General features: G+C 38.8%; 1 protein-coding gene across 1 annotated transcript in view; it reads right to left on the bottom strand.

The window, feature by feature from the left end:
* The window catches only part of cfap20dc (CFAP20 domain containing), a gene marked incomplete at both ends in the record, with an annotated part of 28,366 nt that extends 16,298 nt beyond the window's left edge, over nucleotides 1–12,068 (bottom strand). Inside the window, 13 exons of the mRNA XM_080790337.1 lie at nucleotides 2,512–2,749; nucleotides 3,757–3,811; nucleotides 4,166–4,300; nucleotides 4,403–4,489; nucleotides 5,132–5,264; nucleotides 5,876–6,048; nucleotides 8,483–8,626; nucleotides 9,273–9,426; nucleotides 9,529–9,643; nucleotides 10,222–10,294; nucleotides 10,396–10,489; nucleotides 11,753–11,842; nucleotides 12,048–12,068. Coding sequence (XP_080646463.1) covers nucleotides 2,512–2,749; nucleotides 3,757–3,811; nucleotides 4,166–4,300; nucleotides 4,403–4,489; nucleotides 5,132–5,264; nucleotides 5,876–6,048; nucleotides 8,483–8,626; nucleotides 9,273–9,426; nucleotides 9,529–9,643; nucleotides 10,222–10,294; nucleotides 10,396–10,489; nucleotides 11,753–11,842; nucleotides 12,048–12,068 — 1,512 coding nt within the window. The remainder of the gene's footprint in view (nucleotides 1–2,511; nucleotides 2,750–3,756; nucleotides 3,812–4,165; nucleotides 4,301–4,402; nucleotides 4,490–5,131; nucleotides 5,265–5,875; nucleotides 6,049–8,482; nucleotides 8,627–9,272; nucleotides 9,427–9,528; nucleotides 9,644–10,221; nucleotides 10,295–10,395; nucleotides 10,490–11,752; nucleotides 11,843–12,047) is intronic.
* Between the last annotated feature and the right edge of the window lie 7,024 nt (nucleotides 12,069–19,092).

Below are 19,092 nucleotides of genomic sequence, written 5' to 3'. Positions count from 1 at the left end.
GCTGCAAGCTAAACTAGAACTGCACTCTGCCGAGTGCATACTTGCTTGTTGCACACTAGTAGGCCATAAATGGCCCACTAGTAGGCCATAAATGGCCTACTAGTGCGCAAGCAGAGCGCGCAAGTACTTCCGACCGCTACAAACTGTCAAATCTCAGTTTCTGACTCTATGTATATGTCATTTGTAAGTTGATTAGCGGTATACTGTGGTTACTTTGCGCCTTATGCACCGTCCCAGCCTTTTTGATGCGTATGCACCGTCCCAGCAATGACTAATGACTAGACATACGTATACATATACATTATACTAGAGTATGTAGTTGTAATTTGATTAGCAGTATACTGTGGTTACTTGGTGCCAAAAAGTGACAGCCGTCTTTTTCAACCGTTTTTATGTGTATGCAAATCTGTGCCTGGTTTGCTGGGACCAGATTACACATTACGTCATCGTTGAGAGCCGGGCACTGGTCTAGTTACAACAAAATACAATAAACCATTTAAGACCTGAGGTCCTTTTGTAAAATATTCAAAATGTGTCATAATCTTTCAGACCTTTTCAATAAATGTCAAACTGCTTATGAAAATAGCCAATTTAAAAGATTTTCTCTCTTTTTTTTGTGCCCATAATGATATGCCCAAAACAGGGATGCCAATGTGAAAGTATTGTCTCGCAGATCATACCAATCATCAAATGCGAGACTAGGGTGAAAGTTGTTAATTCAGGAAGAAATGTTGTGAATTTAATTTGAGAGAAAAGATAAGTGATAGTGTCATTCCTTTGCTGCAGGCTGTTGTAGTCTTCCATTGTACATTAAAATAGTGCCAAAGATCATTAAGAGGGGTAAACAAACAAATGGGGAAAGTGAAACGTGTTATTGTCACAGAGTAGTTTGGGCTGAGACAGAATCATAGTGTCAGGAACATCAATCACACTAGCCTATTTAACTGGAGCACAGCTTATGTGGCTTCAAAATGAACTGATTTCCCTCAGGGGTGGGATAGACCAACAACTAAATAACATGTTTTTGTTGCTGTTGATTTTATACACATGCATGTGCAGTGTGCACACATGATGTTATGTACACACACGATGGAGTAAAAATAGCCACAATAGCACAACACTAACAGTACTTTAATTGCTATAGAATTAATATGTATATTATCTAGGTCTAGGATATGACTGAAGGATAATAAGTCATGAACTCAGTTTTTTATTTTATGTTCTACACATGGAATGTGTCTTCGCTTCAGGATAATATGCACTGAATGACCTCTATGCTGTCCCCCTCACAGTGTAGCCTCCTAAACAACACTTCCAGCCATTGAAAATGGCCCTAAAAACCAATGAAATACTGGCCTAGATGGCCCATGAAAAGTGTATTTACAGCATGAAGCAACGCTATTTCACAGTGGAAATAGAATAACCGTAATCAAATGTTGCTGACAACAATTGGGGTCTTTTGCAGGTGGCTGTAGTAAAAACAGAAACAGTAATCTTATATACGACCATTTTACACATTATTTATCCATGACAGAGAATATGGCAGAGAGCGAGAGATAGAAAAAGAGACTGCCTCAAGGCTGTTGACAGAAAGGCAAGAGAGAGAGTCATACAGTGATTACATGCAGTGATTTACACACCTCACGAAAACGTTGGTAAGCGAGAGTGGCCTTTTCATAGAATGCTATGGCATTTACAGCAAGACAAGAAGCATAAATGTTTAGCTACATTTTAGCTTAACGTTCTGATCAGGTCTGGAGCGGAAATAATTTTATGCCAGCAGGAGCAGAACTTCTGGCACTGTGCACCTCGAAAACGATTCCCCTAGTTTAAAATTACTTTAGTTTGGTAAATTTATCTTGTTTCTTTTTATACAATATGCGCTTGGTATGTCCATATTTTATTCTAACTCATAGTATGACTAGTGATACTAAACTAATTGATATGCATTATGTGGGGAACAATCAATGTGAAGCCAAACAGAACCCACCACCGAAACACAAAAAAGTCCCCCCACCAATGAAAACTAGACCTTCCTCAGTGGTGGAACGCCTGGTGATGTGAGGTTATCTAAATGTAGAATAGATTCATAATTATCAATTACTGTACTGTACTGTACAATTGAATACTTGAATCCATCATTAGATTTAAGACATTTTGTGAAAAAATAATATACTGCATTGTGTCCATATATCTTTGGATTTCGTTATTTTGCCAAGGATGATGAATGTGATTATGTACACATGTTTTGTGCCCCCAGGGAGACACACATGAGGTGTAGTTATAGTAAGCTCATTACTCTCAATGCCTGCGCAGCATATCTTGTGGTCATATCCCAGTGTATTAAGCTCGAGAAAGAGAGAGAGAGAGAGTGAGCGAGCGAGCGTGCGAGCGAGCGTGTGTGCGTGTGCGTGTGCGTGTGCGTGTGCGTGTGTGTGTGTGTGTGTGTGTGTGTGTGTGTAATTGTGTATGCACGTGCAAGAGCCAGTGTTTTTCTCACAGCAGACATACCTCATCACTTTCACTAGCCACAAAGTCGTCTTCAGGCTGGGCTCCATTGCACCTCCTTGTTTCTGTCTGAACCTCATAATGACTGGCCTCGGTCCTCTCTTGCTCGCCATGCCCCTGCACCCGTCTGGCTGAGTGAGGCTGTGAAGAAAAAGTGAAAACTTCCTCCTCCAGTGTGAGTTCAGGCTCGGGCGACTCGTCACTTCGACAAGTGCTGTGTGTGCCAGAATAGAATGCTGGACTGGACCAGGGGGAGGATTCCACAAGGTTGGTCGAGGACCTGGTGTGTTCCTTAGAATGCCGTGTGTGGTTCAGCAACTCATCTAAACAAAATGTGGAAAGTGAGAAATTAATTTGTTATATTATCATTCTTAATGGCTTAAAGTATTACTTTGAAACATAAAACAAAGAATTGTGGTTTGAAGTTTACAAACAATAAAATGAATTAGTACGCACTCCAAATCAAAATGCACGAGCAACACCCCTCGTGTGCTTCTCCTGTGACAAAAGGACTGAATACAGAATAATGATAGAAATCTAATTACAGCAAGTAATAAATCCTTATTCATCTCTTCATCACAAGCTCTTGTTACTCTCAGTTCATTTTCAATATATGCAAATAATTTCCTAATCACAATATGGAGGACTGAAATGAATTCCATGAGGGCTACAAGAGCCAGAGCATTAATTTCTACTGCAGAGATGTATTTTTGGCTGCTTTGTTAATGGCAGTGCAATGTTAATGCCTTAATGAAAATTTGAAATATGCATAAGAGGAGCTAGAGTTCTGAAAACAATAGTAATGCACCAACTCCAGCATACACTGTCAGAGAGCCTGTTCCCTTGGCAAAGCTGGGCTAACTCTGACAATGACTCATCGTCCACAGTTTCATGTCCTTCCAAGAGGCATGAATTTGACAAAATAAACCACAGGTATGAACTACATCATGGCAGCTTGACCACCAATCCTGTTGCAAATCTATAGCACAAATGGCTAATAGTAATTTTAATAAAAAGCAGTACCCCTGTATATTTCCACAGTGTAAATTAAAAATAATCCCCTCTAGAGGGTCACAGCTGGGATTTTAAGAGTACAGCTCAATATCCAGTGTGGAAGCACATGAGCACACCTTTGGAGATCTGAACAGTGTAATCACTTTCTGTAATTGCCCACTGTTTGAACCTTGGGCCCAGGAGATGTCCATCTGACTTTTATTTAATCTGCCACATTACCATTAATGAACTTACCACATTGAGTCAGTGGGCAGGGCCACTGCAAAGGGGTCGCCATTGCCATGGGGAACTGCATATAAACGAGCTTCAGCACTCATTCCCGTTCATTTTGTGAGGGCAGTGGGGGTCGCTCAAATTTAAATCCCGCCTGATGTCTTGACATAGGGTAAAATATAAAACGGAACTGTGTATGACTGTGTATGTACAATTAGGCAAAATGTTACCCCATGCACTGTGTGCAAGTGAGTGATACATTCCATACATTAAATTAACAGTAAAGAATCATCAATCCTTCCGCATGCATGCACTCGACTGTCTGTCGCTTTGTCTCTCCTAATCATTGGTATCAGAGTCTGAGCATGTGTTTGTGTTCTTGCCACCGACTCTCGCTGGCATATTTCTATTTATGGCAGATGAGGCTGACCTGAGGTTTGATCTCCTGTCATCTCTGTCGGGGGCAAAGGTCGTCGGCTGCTCTCTCCTCTGCACAGTGACGTTGTGGATGTTGCCTCGCTCCGATCAATATGGCCACCAGCCACAGCATCTGGACTACGTGGCACTGTTGCACCACAGCAAATGAAACATGGCCATAAATTCAGTGCGCTATACAACATAACGAAAGCAGACATTGAGAAAATTACATTTAAAGCATACAACCCACCTGACGATGCAAGCCGCTCTCGTCCTGCAGTGTGGATCTTCTTCTTAGATCCCTGTCTGTCTTTCGGGGGATGGGGCTGTGGTCGTACTATATACAGCATTTTCAACATTAGAAAGCTTTCAAAACCACAAGGGTCAAATTACAAGGTTTTGAATTTGTGCCAGAATAGCATCTGTGGTCCCAAAACCTCCCATAATTTCAGTAACCAAGCTGCCCATAGAGCAAACCTTGATATGTTCAACTGTGTTAAGACATTTTAATCATCCTTTTTTAATATGAATTTGGTTCAGTTGGATCAACTATGATATAAAAACATGATTTTCAATATCATAGTACATGTACGATGAATTTGATACTTACGTAAAGTAAATAAACAAATATCCACTGAGATATTCGTAAAATAATAAATATCCACTATGACTAAACCTCTGAGCTTGTGACTAATGGATGATGAGGCCATGTTTGGTGGAAATAGGAGGGCATGCTTCTATTTAATGAGTCTAACAGCCCCAATACACCCAACTGGGTTTCGAAGAAACTGTCTTAATGGACAAATAGACAAAGGGCCAAGGCATCACTATCCGAGGCGACCCCCCCTATGCATTCACGACAATGCCGTTTTCGAGGTATCTTGTTTGGGAGCTACAATGGAAAGTGTTGAAAGGACAAACAGCAATGCTCAGAGCCCTGGCGCTAGGGGCTCTAAGCACAAATGCTCTTACCTCTTACCTATATGTTCAAATTCAGTTCCATTCCTATGGAGAGCTTGACATGGCTCTCTAAGAGAAGATTTCTCACTCTGGTTTCCACTTGGTCTCTCTGTAGAGAATGTTGGGTCAGTTCCAGTGCTAGAGGTGGGGCACTATAAGGCACAGCAAAAGGAGAGCTGCATCAGTTATTTATATATATTGTAATAAACAAATTGATTAACCACTTAATATTTATAGTGCTCAGAATTATATAAAAATGTTCACTTGACGATAACTACAAATGAGTATTAAGCAGTGATATTTCACAGTGGTACAAATGTAGCCTACTACAATTAATCTAGTGATGAAATTCCTCATTAAATTAGTGTAGAAAATGGTCCCCGATATGAAATTCAGTTAATAATAAATTCAAACACCTGAACAGCTTCCCAATAGACATTTGGCACATGAGCCTACGTATGAGGTCTTTTTGTCATATTCATGTCATTTCAGTATGAGAAGTAACTAGGTAAAACTTTAAAAAAGAAAGTGTCTGCAGCAATTTTTATTTTAACTGAAAACAAGGATGCCTTCAGTGTGTTTGTATGTGTGTGTGTGTGTGTGTGTGCGCGTGCTCATGAACACGCACATGCATGTTTTTATCTATTGTTAGGCAAGGAAAGGGATGTGGTTAGGGTACATGGTTTACCTTTGTCCATTTCAAGCCGCATGCAGCATCTTATTAATAAAACCAAATAAACAGTGTTACTCAAGTGTGATTTACTGTGTATTGGGATTGGCTTGTCCCTCCATCCACTCCATCTGATGGTCCACCATTCTTCCTCCCTGCAGTTTGAGGAGGTCGTCCTGAAACTCTGGACCCAAAGGCTATGTGGGAGGAATCCTGGATCTTGAATCTGCGTGAACGAGCTGACCTCGTGCTGGTCTGATCTGGTGCTGGGTTCATATGGGAAATGCAACAACACAAAGAAGCAGCTGTATATTTAAAAAAAACACCTACAAATGCTTATAAAAGGAAACGTCGTTTTGAACGAATCCTGCACTATCCAGTGAGATCATGTGTTTATTTGTTTTTATGTAGGAAAAGAAAACAGTATTTTTACTCGAGCCGTGACCCATGGAAATTGGTCCGCGACCCAAAAATGGGTCCCAACCCCTAACCCAGTGTTTGGGAAACACTGACCAGAACCAATCAGAAGAAGGATCTTTTAGAATGCCACTGGATAGCCCACTGGAGAGGCATGTTTCAGTCTGTTTCAGCTTTGAAACAGACTTGTATGCAGCATTAAAAGATTTTGCAACCAATTACTTATTATTTGCAGATTACACACAGATTCCTCAGTGAGGAAGCTTTAGTTTAGCACACATTTAACTAAGTTTTATTGGAACAGCTTAACGAATATATTGCGTTAAGCTGTTCCAATAAAACTTAGTTAAATGTCTTAGCATTAACATTTTTGTCTCTGTACTGCTTTATTATGACTTCATGCAAGCACATTTGAGTCATTGTTTTGAAATCAGTAATTCAATAATCAGCAAAAGGTGCCTGTAATGAGGTATAAGGATGTAATTACGTGTGTGTGTGTGTGTTTTTATTTTATTTCAATTGTGGATGTTAAATGCTTAGCTTTAGATGGGCCATTTGGAATACACTGTATGCCCCCATGTCAAGGGAATAAGGGATACATTAAAGCTGCAATTACAACTACTCTCTAGCCATATTCACCAATGCTCACATATTCCTTTGAGCTGTGGGACGGTAGCGCAACTTCAAATTGTACTGTACATGCATGACTCTCGATGGAACTTAAAAAGTAGATACAAAAAGAGAGAATTAAAAAAAAGAAGAAAAAAAAAATGTTGATGAATTTAGTTTTCTGTCAGTATTTGGAATATGTTTTCTTTGAATACAGAAAGTCGGGTGTGTGCTGGTAGGGCTACATGGTAGTACATGCTGGCTCTACTGCTTTCCCTCTTTTCATCTGTGCCAGACCTCGGACACTGACAGGCATTGGCACATTCTATCTGATCTTCATCAGAGCAGACACGTTCATTCAGGAAACACAGGATAGACAATATTATTGTAAAGTATATTTGAATTATGTTGTTTGGCTCAAAAGCAACATTAATTTCATTTTTGAAAGCTGCTATAAAAACAATATTATTATTGTAGAAAATATTATTATTATTATTATGGACAGTACAGTTGTGTAAACGACAGGGAGGGGAGTTGGAGAGTAAAATTCCTGTGTGAGGGGTCAAGAAACATGATAGGCAACGCATGAACCACATATTTTGAACGCACGGTCAACTCCCACTCAGCCACTTATATTCAGACAGACAAAAATGAACATAAAACCGTAAACAGCAAACAGTAGGGTCTTGAAGCTTGCAGAAGTGATTTTGTAGTACTACAGTGCTTTGTGATGGTCATGTGAATCTCAGTGGTGAATTCTTCTCCACATGGAGGTAAAGTGTTTTTTTATTTCTCCACACGTTTGAAAATGTACTGAACCGTCAGTAATCAACAAGAATGGCTTTTACACAATTAGATTGGGTGGCCACTTTAATACAGTACCAATCCATTTAATTATTATTAGGCATGTTATGCTAATCAGAACCACTAATTATGAGAGCTCATTCCTTGTGCGTGATTACTGTTCATTTCTATGGGCACTGCAGGGTGACTCAACATGACTTAGACAGCTGTCAGAACAAATAAATTTGTGCTGATAAAAAGGCCACAGAGGCGGTGGGGAACAGCGAAACCAAATTACTGGTGCATATCTCTTTTTATACAAGGAGATAATTGCATTTCTCTGGGTGCGGCCCGGGTGAGGTGCAAATTAAAAAAATAAAAAGAGCTACGTGAATGTCATGCCAGAAGTACAAATCCATACGCGGCACAATCTCTTCATTGAAAAACTGTTCTACAGTCACGCATTGTATCAGGAAGCTTTCCTGTACACCCCCTGATTCATGGGTATGGATTGTGTCAAACGTATAATGTATAATCGATAATCATATCTAACTTAGAAAATAAAACCAGCTGAAATCAGCAAAAGCAGACAAAAGGCTTCTGTGATATAGGTTATTTTTAAGTGGTGCAACCACTTCTACATCCAGCAATGTCCGTGTGTTTGTTTGTTTTATTTCATGCTGTGCGGCCTGAAGTCAAGCATCTTTTATACCATCTATAGAAGAGGTTGTTGTTGTTACTACTACAGTACTATTATATTATTTGTGTGTGAACTAGAGACGTATAGACAGGCGTACAGATTATTATTATTATTTATCATTAATTTATGGCTGTAGCCATAGTAGTATAACTGCCACATTCTGTGCTCCGGATTGATTTGTTCATACTCACCACAAGTGTCTACAAGGCCAGTCTTTACATCAGCCTGCTGTGCCTGCTGCATGTTCAATACCAGGATTACATGTTGGACTTCAGGTAGGAACTGGCAGCTACGAGGGATTAACTCCATGATACCAGTTCCAGTGAAAAACGCGTCTGGGTGAAAAGAAGGGACACAAATAAAACGTTCTCACAAAACTATTATTGTAACAGGGACTAATCGAGTTTTTAAGTCTGCAATCTCCAGCAGACTAAATTTCACAGCTAAACAAAAACACCACAGTACTACACTACACAAAAGTTTTCAGCTTAAAACACCCACACATCCATCCCTATCCCACTGCCCATCTTCACATTGCACACACAAAAACCACGTCTACTGCTAATTTCGTTCAAACTGATTTCTAAATTAAATCACAACAGACAACTTAATAGCTGGAAGTGTAGACCACACAGGCTTTCTATAGAAAGCCTGTGTGTCTACACACAGACACACTGCGTCTGTCTTCTCTCAACTCAAAGACAAATCAAGATCTTAAAGGGCACAGTGGCGAAAGGCATTAATGAATACATTAATTTAAACAAGCAGACATTGCGTTGCATGAGTGGCCCTTGTGACAATAGTGCTCATGTCCATGTCCTTCTCACCATAAACACTAACACTAACATTTTACTGCAGGCCCTCTTTTCTTTTTGTCCTATGTAAATTACAGCCTGTAAAGAATGCTCTGCACACACACACACATGCACGCACACTTTAATATGAATTGTTTCTGTGTGACCAATGGCCAATTGTGTTTACCGGCATCTGACGTTCCTTCAGGCCCTGCCTTCATGGTGAAGATTCTTCGAAGTTTGCAGCCGGCAGAAACCGTGATGCCATCCAGTGTCAGGAAGGCAGTGCTCGTGAACAGACCTCCAATAAATGAAACGAGGTCGATGCACAGGCTTGACCACTGACATAATGGAGGACATTATTAGAATGCTGTTTAGGTATGTTGAACAGAAATATAATTTGCAATACTTTTAACACTGTTACGGTTGAGTCAAACACTCACAATATTGCGTTTCAATCCAACAAAGGGTATTCTTGCATGCAGCGGTGTTGCAGAAAATTCTTTATTTACTGTTGATAGGTACAATCTTCTTTTCAGATGCCCAGCATCCGTTACTCTGTTAATACACAACAGGAATGTAGGAAAAAGTGGTGGTAATGTTGCACAAACTTGTCAAGGCCAAGATATATTATACTGCATTTTTACAGAAGAATGATCAGCATAATTATCACTGATGCAGTTGAGTCAGCAAATGCCTGTGCACTAGTGCTTCTACAAGAAAATTAGACTTTTACAGATGAGATGTGTTGTGATAATTCCCTCTGTCATAACAAAAAGAAAATAATAACAATAATAATTAAGAAAAAAATATCTTCCCGCTGCAGTGGCTTGTGATGCTAGGAAGCCACTGTCTCTCAGTATCGTCACTATGATAGCCTTGGTAATGCTATTCAACCCCCCCAACCCACTCAAGTCAGTGACTAATATCATGCAAAAGACAGTAATCAGTCCTGAACAAAATAGCAAGAAAATACATTACAATGAACAAGAGACACTGACACTCCTTTGCTATTCCTAAGAGTCTTGATCGTAGGCAAACTGCATTTCATCTCTGTTGGACACTATATCACAATTACTTTGAGGAGATTTGCACATATACCATATTACCTGTAAGTAAAACTTCTAAAGACTTACACAAGCTCTATGGAAAAGTCCTTGCATTGAGTGACATTCACCTGAAGGACCAAGAATCTTTGAATAAGTCCCACTGAAAAATGAAACGGCAATATGTAATTCACTGCAACAGCCAGTACATGAAATAAAATACATGGAATAATATAATCTACAAAATGCACAGTCCAAACTTACGAGAGATTTTACTATCATCTGGCAATTGCATTTTCACATTTTGGCAGCTACCCTCTAGACAGTACACATATCCCTTGACTTCTTTATCAAACACCTGAAGAAAACAAATAGGCAACATTTTTGTTGGGAGTACGGTGTGACTGACCTCAAGATAATTATGTCCCCATTCAGTTGTTAAACATCTTGAGGCTGTTTGTAAACACACCTATCTGGGGTAAACATTTTAAAAGGGAATTTTATTTAAATTGGTGCTTTAGGAAGACATACTTATAGAAGTAGTAATTTTCCAATCTGAGTATAATTTCTCTCTGGATGAGGGCTTTCAGTCATACAATGCAATCAAATTGAAAGATAATAGCACAGGCTGTTTTTAAGACACTCTCTATCTTCCATTCATAATTATAGCCTATGACCATTTCTGACTGAATCAGTTGCATAATGAAGGTGAGGAAACAAAGTGAAATATTAGAAGCTATAGCCTATATTATTATGCACAACTACGGTATTCATATGGTTTAAGTGAGTTCCCCCGTCCCCCACCGTCCCCCCGTCTCCAAATTGATCCTCTGGGGGGAAAATAAACAAAACAAAAAACAAAAAAGTATAGAGAGAATCCAAATCTAAAAAGTGTATAGCTATTATTAGCTAAGTGTCCACATGTATCATTATGCTTAGCCTTGGACCACAAGACAATTATGTTCTCACACACAGTAATGTAGGCCTATCGGGACTATATTTAGGCAAGAGATAGCCCTGAAAACATGACTGCCATGATGATTATCATGACAGTCATGCAGTAACTGCACCCTTTTCGCTAGATTTACACGAAATCCGTATATATAAACATTCGGATTGCAAATATAAAGTACTCACTTTTTATCCCACGGGTGTTAGTTAGTTAGTTAGCACTGCTGCATCCCGCGTTGTTTAATAAAAAGCATTTTTATCCGAGCGCCCCGGGCTACTTTTTTCAAACGGGGTTCGTTTGGGAAACCCACAGTTGCACACCGGGAGCGCACTCGCCAATTAGTATGTATTGGCAGGGCGGTCAGCGTACCTATATCGAACACACCGAGTGCCACCCTCCTCCCGACCGATAGGGGCGCGTAGTTGAAAGCCAATGGCAAAATAACAGCTCGGATAAAAATGCTTTTTATTAAACAACGCGGGATGCAGCTAATCTAATCGCTGGAGCAGCAAACACCCGTGGGATAAAAAGTGAGTACTTTATATTTGTAATCCGAATTTTATATATACGGATGATGGAAAAACAGGGTGCAGTTACTGCATGACTCTCGTTACGTCTCGTATGAATACGAGAGTCATGTTTTCAGGGCTAGGCAACAGAAAGACTCACTTTACATATCGACGACGGGCCTCCATAAAGTTTCCATTTTGAAACAGGGTCTTTTCCTTGTGCACTGAAGATCTCAAGGACAGCTCCACCCTGTGTGAGTGTGAGTACTGAGTATTAACTAATGCATGTCACGTAGGCTACTGCAGGTATCGTTTGTTTTCAACTTTTCATGGCCAGGCCAGTATTGCATTATAAGCTAATAGGCTACATAAATTCATAAACCTGTGAATCTTTACAAAGGTGTTCAGTCAGTGTGTAGGCTACTTAAACGTACTGGAAGCTTAGCTTAGCTTACCTGATAAATGTTCTTGAACATTTTTTGTTACAGTCACGTCAAAATTCACCTGGCTTCCGCTGTTATGTTCTGTTCGCCATTCTAGAAAACCCTACACAAACATTTGGCATTTTGCGTTCAGTCAATCCCCCAAATTACTTCCAGGAGTAGATCATCAGCTATAGCTATCTGACTTGAAGTAAGAATCAAAAGACCAACATTGCACGAGATCCGAAGGTAGCCTACAGGTTGTTCATTGTTGTTGTCTCGGTTGTAAGCCTAAAGCCAGCTCCCATGCAGAGGCGTCTCCATGGTTACAGAACTCTAGCCGGGAGTCACTCATGAAGCAGACATGGGTGAATCTTTCTAATAGCACCCGATGTAGTATGAGCTATGAGGCAGGCTATACTTTATTTTGATTCTGTTAAAACTAAATAAATATAAATAGATTGCTTAAAGTATGAATAGACAATAATAGCCTACAAATGTGTGAGAACATTTTACCTAGTTTGTTTCTTGAAGTGTCAGTTTTGGTCATGCGGGCATGTAGGCTACTTAAGTAGCTGAAGTAGGCTATACTATATAATATCAATTTAACTTTCTCAGGTATTTAAATACTTTTACTGTACCCCACTACATCTCAGAGGATAATATTGTATTTACTCCACTACAGTTATGAAAACTAATAGGCCTACTTATAGTTATTTGGTAGATTTAGATTATTTTTGAAGGGCGCTAGCCCCTCCTATATACAGCTATTTGTCCTAACTTGTGTCACATTTTCCATTGACAATGAAAGCAGAATTTACGTCATATGTGTCTGAGCAAACCTTAAATGCTATTGACAATGAAAGGAAAATTTAGGTCAGTGGTTCTCCTAGGGGTCCTTGAGGGAGCTCCAGGGGGTCACATCACCTAATCAACATGAGTTAGACTTTAATATATTAGCGCCCCTCACTTCACACAGGTGTGATTTTTTTCAAAACCACACTAACCACTTGAGCCATATACAGTAGCCTATATATTTCGGCTATTTGAAAATAGCAGATCTACAAGCTCACAAATTCACAATCTAGATTGGCTACAATTTCTTTTATACATTTTGATTTTTGAACTTGTGAAATGAGACATTCTGCACAATGTGTACTTTTACTTGTGATACTTTTACTCAAGTAGGCCTAATCATGGACTTGTAACAGAGTATACTGTAACTACATTGCAGTATCGATACTTTAACTTTTACTAAAACATGTGAATATACGTTTTCCACCACTGGTTTTGGGACAAAATACTGCGAGTCAATACGGGTCATTGTGGGTGGAGTGGCTGAATTAATGAGGTTAAGTACTTCTTCACTGAATTCAAAGCAAACAAGCAAAGCTGTCAACACAAGCTGTGCTACATGGCCTCATATAAACGTGGTTGTGCGGTGCAGCATTCATGGCAGCTTGCCATAACTGTATATTGGATCTAACATAATTGTTTCTTTATATTATATTTAAACAGGGCGACAGTGGGAACAATACTGTATCTCATTTTCTAATGTGTCCTCGGCTGTCCTGAAGATATAATTAAGAGAGATAATTAATCTTTGAGGAGAAAAGGTCAAAGGTAAAATGGTCACAATATGATGGTCAATCAAAATTTGATTGAAATATGAGCCACAGGAGATTTTGGTGCAGTCAGTGTTTGCACCTCCAAGTACATTTGTTTAAATGTTACTTTGAAACTATGAGGATTCATAAAAATGCATGAAGTTGTTTTTGTTTTGTTTCTCTTTCTACCAAAGGCAACTAAGTTTGCACACATCCCCAACCAAGCTACTGAACAAAACAGTTAAAAATAGTGACATTAAAGTTTTATCTTCTTTTGAAATGCAAAAATTATTATTGTGTCATTGTCACGCCGTTTGTTTACCCTGGCAGCAGGTCTATTATGAGATCAAAAAGATGTCTTCCTAATTAGCTACTAAGGGAGAACACATCCGGAAGTACGACTGTGCTCCTTACTGCTTAATGCTTATTAACATGTTTATAAGCATTTGATTAAAACACGGGCTGGTCTCAGTTATTCAAGGATATGGAATAAAACCCTCCACACAATTCAGAAATCCGTCCGCTCAAGAGTAAAGTATTGTTGCTATTCATCATCATATAGATATTTATTTTCTATATTTTAGTAATTCTCTACATTCACCAACAAGAAACATGCCTCCAAAGTAACTAGGACTGAGTTGGAGTTGTGTTTGTTTTTATTTTTATTTCTTCATGAAAATCGAATAGTAGAATACATCACTAGGATGTGGTCATGCCTAAGAATAGGCTGAGGCCTCATGACAAATTCACAAAATCTGCTCGTTTTAAGTCTCTGCAGTGCAAGGAATATGCTTTGTACATTGTTGCATTTCATAAATCTTGATGCATGTGTTTCTTTTTTCCCTGAATTCATGTCTTTGAATAAGTCAGTGATAACTGGCAGACTCAGCCTTTTGTAAATTCCTGGAAATTCCTTAGAATAACCTCCTTGCCAGGGAACCTTCATGGATATGGATAGGTTCCTGACAATTGATAAAACCTTTGTCCCCAAAGCTGGGCTCAGTTCAGTGATTTATATATATATATATATATATATATATATTAAGAACCGCTGGGGCAGATTTGTTATATTTTATGGTGCTAAGAAAGAGGATTTGTATAAGACAGAAACAGAGTCAGTAGAGCATAGTGAAGTGAAAGGCTCATCATTGACTTTCCTCTCTATTGCAAGGGAAGTGACACTGATTGGGACAGACAGCATCATTAAAATAAAGCCTTGCATGCATTTGACACTGAGCAAACCTGTATGGAGAGTTCAGCTAATAAACCACGGCCTGATCAAATACTTCATAATCATCAGTTATTCATTCATTATTTTCAAAGGCATCTTGTTAGGATCCAAGAAGCTGCAGAGCTGATGAGTTCTGAACATATGCGTTAAAATCCTCTGTTAATTTAACTCAATTGTACAAATTGCATTTATACATTTAACTCAGAGTAAAATTCAGACTCATATCAGGATTTGATTGTATTAATCCACTCATCAGATATAACATTGCTGCTATGGGCGTCAAAACATTATGACCTCTTTCTAATATCCCAAAGTTAACAAACTGTTTGCATAAAACATGCATCTCATTGCAGCCTACAGTTGGTAACGCCCACAAGCCCTAACTGATTTAGTATTTGAACCAGCACCAGTTTTATTTCTCGAATTAGCAAACATTTGCTTTTGCCTTTTCGCTGGAAAAAACATATATATTGCATTATATTAAATCAAAATGACTGTGTAGAATGTCACATTCTTTAGCGAGTGATTTAGCATCGCTTTCCAAGCATGAATGAAAAGGCTCAGTCTCTGGTCTAATAAGCTATCACCTTGAAGCTGGATTCTTCTTTTATATCTGCAGACACATCTGGGTCACTGCTGTATTAAACACTTGAGGGAATATTCGTGGATATATCATGGATTATTATTTCAGTGTCTCAAGCTAAGAAAACCATTAACAGTGACTTAACCCTTAAGACCTGAGGCCAATTCTACAAATGTCTTCTAAATCAGCTTTCTGAAGAACTCATGTTGCTAGCTATATCAGTGGTTCGTTTTCATGTCAAGGACCCCCAAAATTACATCTATTTGGTCACGAACCCCCATCTCCAAATATTTTGATCCAGGGACTCCTCAGAAGCAAAGGGTTGAGTTTAAAATGCTTTGAAAAAATATATGACACACACTAATACATATTTTATAATGTTTCTAAAATAAAAAAAATACAGTGTTTTCCCAGATTGAATGGTCTAAAAGAGTTGATTCATCACATTTTCTCATATAATTTCGAAGGCAGCAATGGCTCAGGAGTTCAAGCCTGTGCCCTGTGAAAGTCCAGGAATCAAATGGTTTGAATTTTATTTCTCCTGGCATAATTTCAAAGTTTTCTTGTGCTAGACACTGAACACCCAACCGCTCCCGACGAGCAGGATGGTGTCGTTCATGGCTGCTCCACTGTATTGATGAAAATAACTCATACTTTAAAGCACTTTGAAAAAAGGTGCTATAATGCAGAGTTTGCAGACCTATAGCTTACTCTTTACATTATATTAATACAGTGTTAGTTGAACAAGTAGAAAGAAAAAGTAAAGTCACTTAATTTCCACACATCTTTACCATGCACCCATTTAGGAAGTCATTTTTCTCAAATAGGTTTATTTATTTTCCATTTTTTTATCCCACGGTTTTGTAACCCATTTTTTTCACCTGGTGCCAATTGCCTAAGCTGGATGCTACTCTCCCTCTGCCAACCTGGGGAGAGCCCCAAACTGCCAACCCCACCAGGGTTTGGGTGCTGATGACGTGGAAGACATCTAGCTATTATCCCCATTTTGTTTGGTCGGAGGCTGCGATCCTCTCTCTTACCTTTCCTTAAGTATGGTACTTAATCAACTTGATTCATAATTTTTTTTAGCCACAGCAACATTCACGCTTTGTGGTTTAAATGTAAATGAGACAGCCTACTGAGCCTAGAAATAATTTCTGCTTTCATCTGCATCATCCTCTCTGAGAGAGGGGGGGCTGACAAGGAGGAAGGAGAAAAGCGCCTCTGGTCGGATTCAAACTGAGGTCAGCTAGTGAGAAACGTGTGCGCTCACTCAGTGATCCACCAGGGCACCCCATCTGCTGCTGTTTTACAACTAGTTTGTGTTACAGATAGTTTGACTGCTGTGATGCAGTCAAACTATCTTGAAGGTGATCCTGGAGAATGAAGATAGCTCATGATGGAGAGATCGAGGCTTCAGTAAATGTCAATAAAGCCTTTTTCATGAGGATGCATTTTGAATTTCTCCAATTATTTATGCTTAAGATTTGTTTTCTGCAATGTGGATAATAATAAAATAATAATAATACAAATAATAATAATAATAATAATAATAAAATAAAACCTACCCCTCAGATAATTGTAACTGCTTAAATTAGCCTGGCAGACAGAATGTGAAGTTGTGAACTGAACAAAACAGACATAGTCTATACTGTGTGATTTTAATCTGAGAATGGAATTTGCCATAATTTTGAGGGCTCTCTCTGCAAGTACAGGGACTCAGGGAGCAGTTCAAACAGAGAGCATTTCAAAAGACAGAAGAATTCCAGTAGTAGAAGCACCTCAACATTCACAACTCCAATAACACCAGAAGGGTGTGTTAAGACCTTGGAAACAATCTGTAATGTCACACAATTCTCAGCTCTAAATTCAAATTTCTAGCATTAGGGTGTGTCTGGGGTTGATGCTGTGACATTGTTTATGCCTTTTATAGAAATAATTTGATGTTGCCACTTGCCTGTCGGCATGAAACATTAAGGATCAGGGACAAGAGGAGATTGATGTGTTTGTCTGTGGGAAGTAAGTGATTAGAGGCTGAGGTGGTGATCTTTGCATTGGCTAAGAGTACAAAGTGCATGATGAAAATATATTGCCTTTCTCATCTCTGTGAAGATACTTGAAACGCCCTGCTGCAGGTCAATAATGCGGAACCAACGATGACTACTTTGCAACCCTAAATCATTCACACAATCCCCAAGTTTAATACTATGTTTTAATACTCTATTTCAAAAGTGTCAGGTCCAAAATCCAATCTTTGTGTTGGACAATTCCAAAGACTTACTCTTGCATGAAAACAAAATGTCTTGAATGTAGGCCATTTGTGTGACCGATAATAATCCGCTGGTCACTCCTTAAAGATTATTTCACAAAACTAATTCCACTCCCTGCATTACCTCATTGATTCCTCTCTTTTACAAGCTTTACAAGTTGTGTTTTTGGATTTGGCTGTGGTTATTTGTGATTAAAAGGTCAGAAAATGCACAAAAGCAGTATAATATTTAATGTCAATGAATTCTTAAAATTAATTTCTACATTTCTTGACAACAAAACAGTTTTCCTAAACATACATTGTCATGTACGTGTATCAAAATATAATTTCAATGTCTAATTAGTGTAAGCAGGACATGAATGTTATGGACAGTCAGTTACAGTTGCAACTGGATTCAGCATTCAATTATTTATGCAATTTCCTGAGGACTAACTATGTTTGTAGCAGAACATTCTGTATGCCTAGTGGATATGGGTAGTCCTATAATTACATTCACATTTTGGTATAATATTCATGGGCATGTTTTAGTCAGGACAATATGGAGAGACAGTAAACTAAGTAGAGAGAGGAGATGAGATGACACACAACACTAGATGAGTTCAGTTCAGATTGTACGTCAACATATCAGGCATGCAGGGCCTCAACCCAGAGGAGTTCCTGTGAGAGCCTGTACCATCAATGATACTAGTCACTGCAACAATGGCCTTTTCACTCTGCCACCGTCTGGTAAATGACACCAGAGCAACAAGTCTGAATCCATTATGCTCAGGGACAGTTTCTCTTCTATCCCCAGGCCATTAAAAAATAACCTGATATAAAATGTAACAGAATTACAGATTAACATTTATATTTCCATTTCTCATATTCATTGTTGTTTTTTCAGTAGGCCTATTACGGCAATTTAGAATGAGTTTAATCCCCCCCAATATTTGCACTTTCGAATCAGTGTTTTGATCTTCATAATTCATGCAACCATTGCAAAAATACCAGCCTAAACAACACAACCATGCCTACAGTAGTTCTAGAATAAGATATGAACCCATGCTTGATAAAATAGTCATCAGAAAAACTGCAATTATTTCTTTGGAATTTGTATACCTTATAGAGTGTGAACAATGAATTAATCAAAAGGATACTACACACTGTGTCCTTGGAGTGTCAGAAACAGAAATTACTTAATTTGGCTTGTGCTATACTCTCTGCAATCCCTAAAGGTCATACAAATTAAATTTACTTCAGTGTGAAGGTAGCTTTCTGAAGTTGTACCCTTAAGACATGCTTACATTATACCCAGTCCGTTGGGAGAATATAAGTAAACCACAAATAAATACAGCAAGCACCCTTCAATGACAAAGCTACTCTAAGGAAAATACATAATCATTGGTTTT

The sequence above is a fragment of the Protomyctophum bolini genome (genome assembly GCF_963924005.1).
Source record: "Protomyctophum bolini genome assembly, chromosome: 2".
NCBI lineage: Eukaryota > Metazoa > Chordata > Actinopteri > Myctophiformes > Myctophidae > Protomyctophum > Protomyctophum bolini.
Note: the sequence above shows the minus strand (reverse complement) of the source record. Positions and strands in the feature narration are given on the sequence as shown.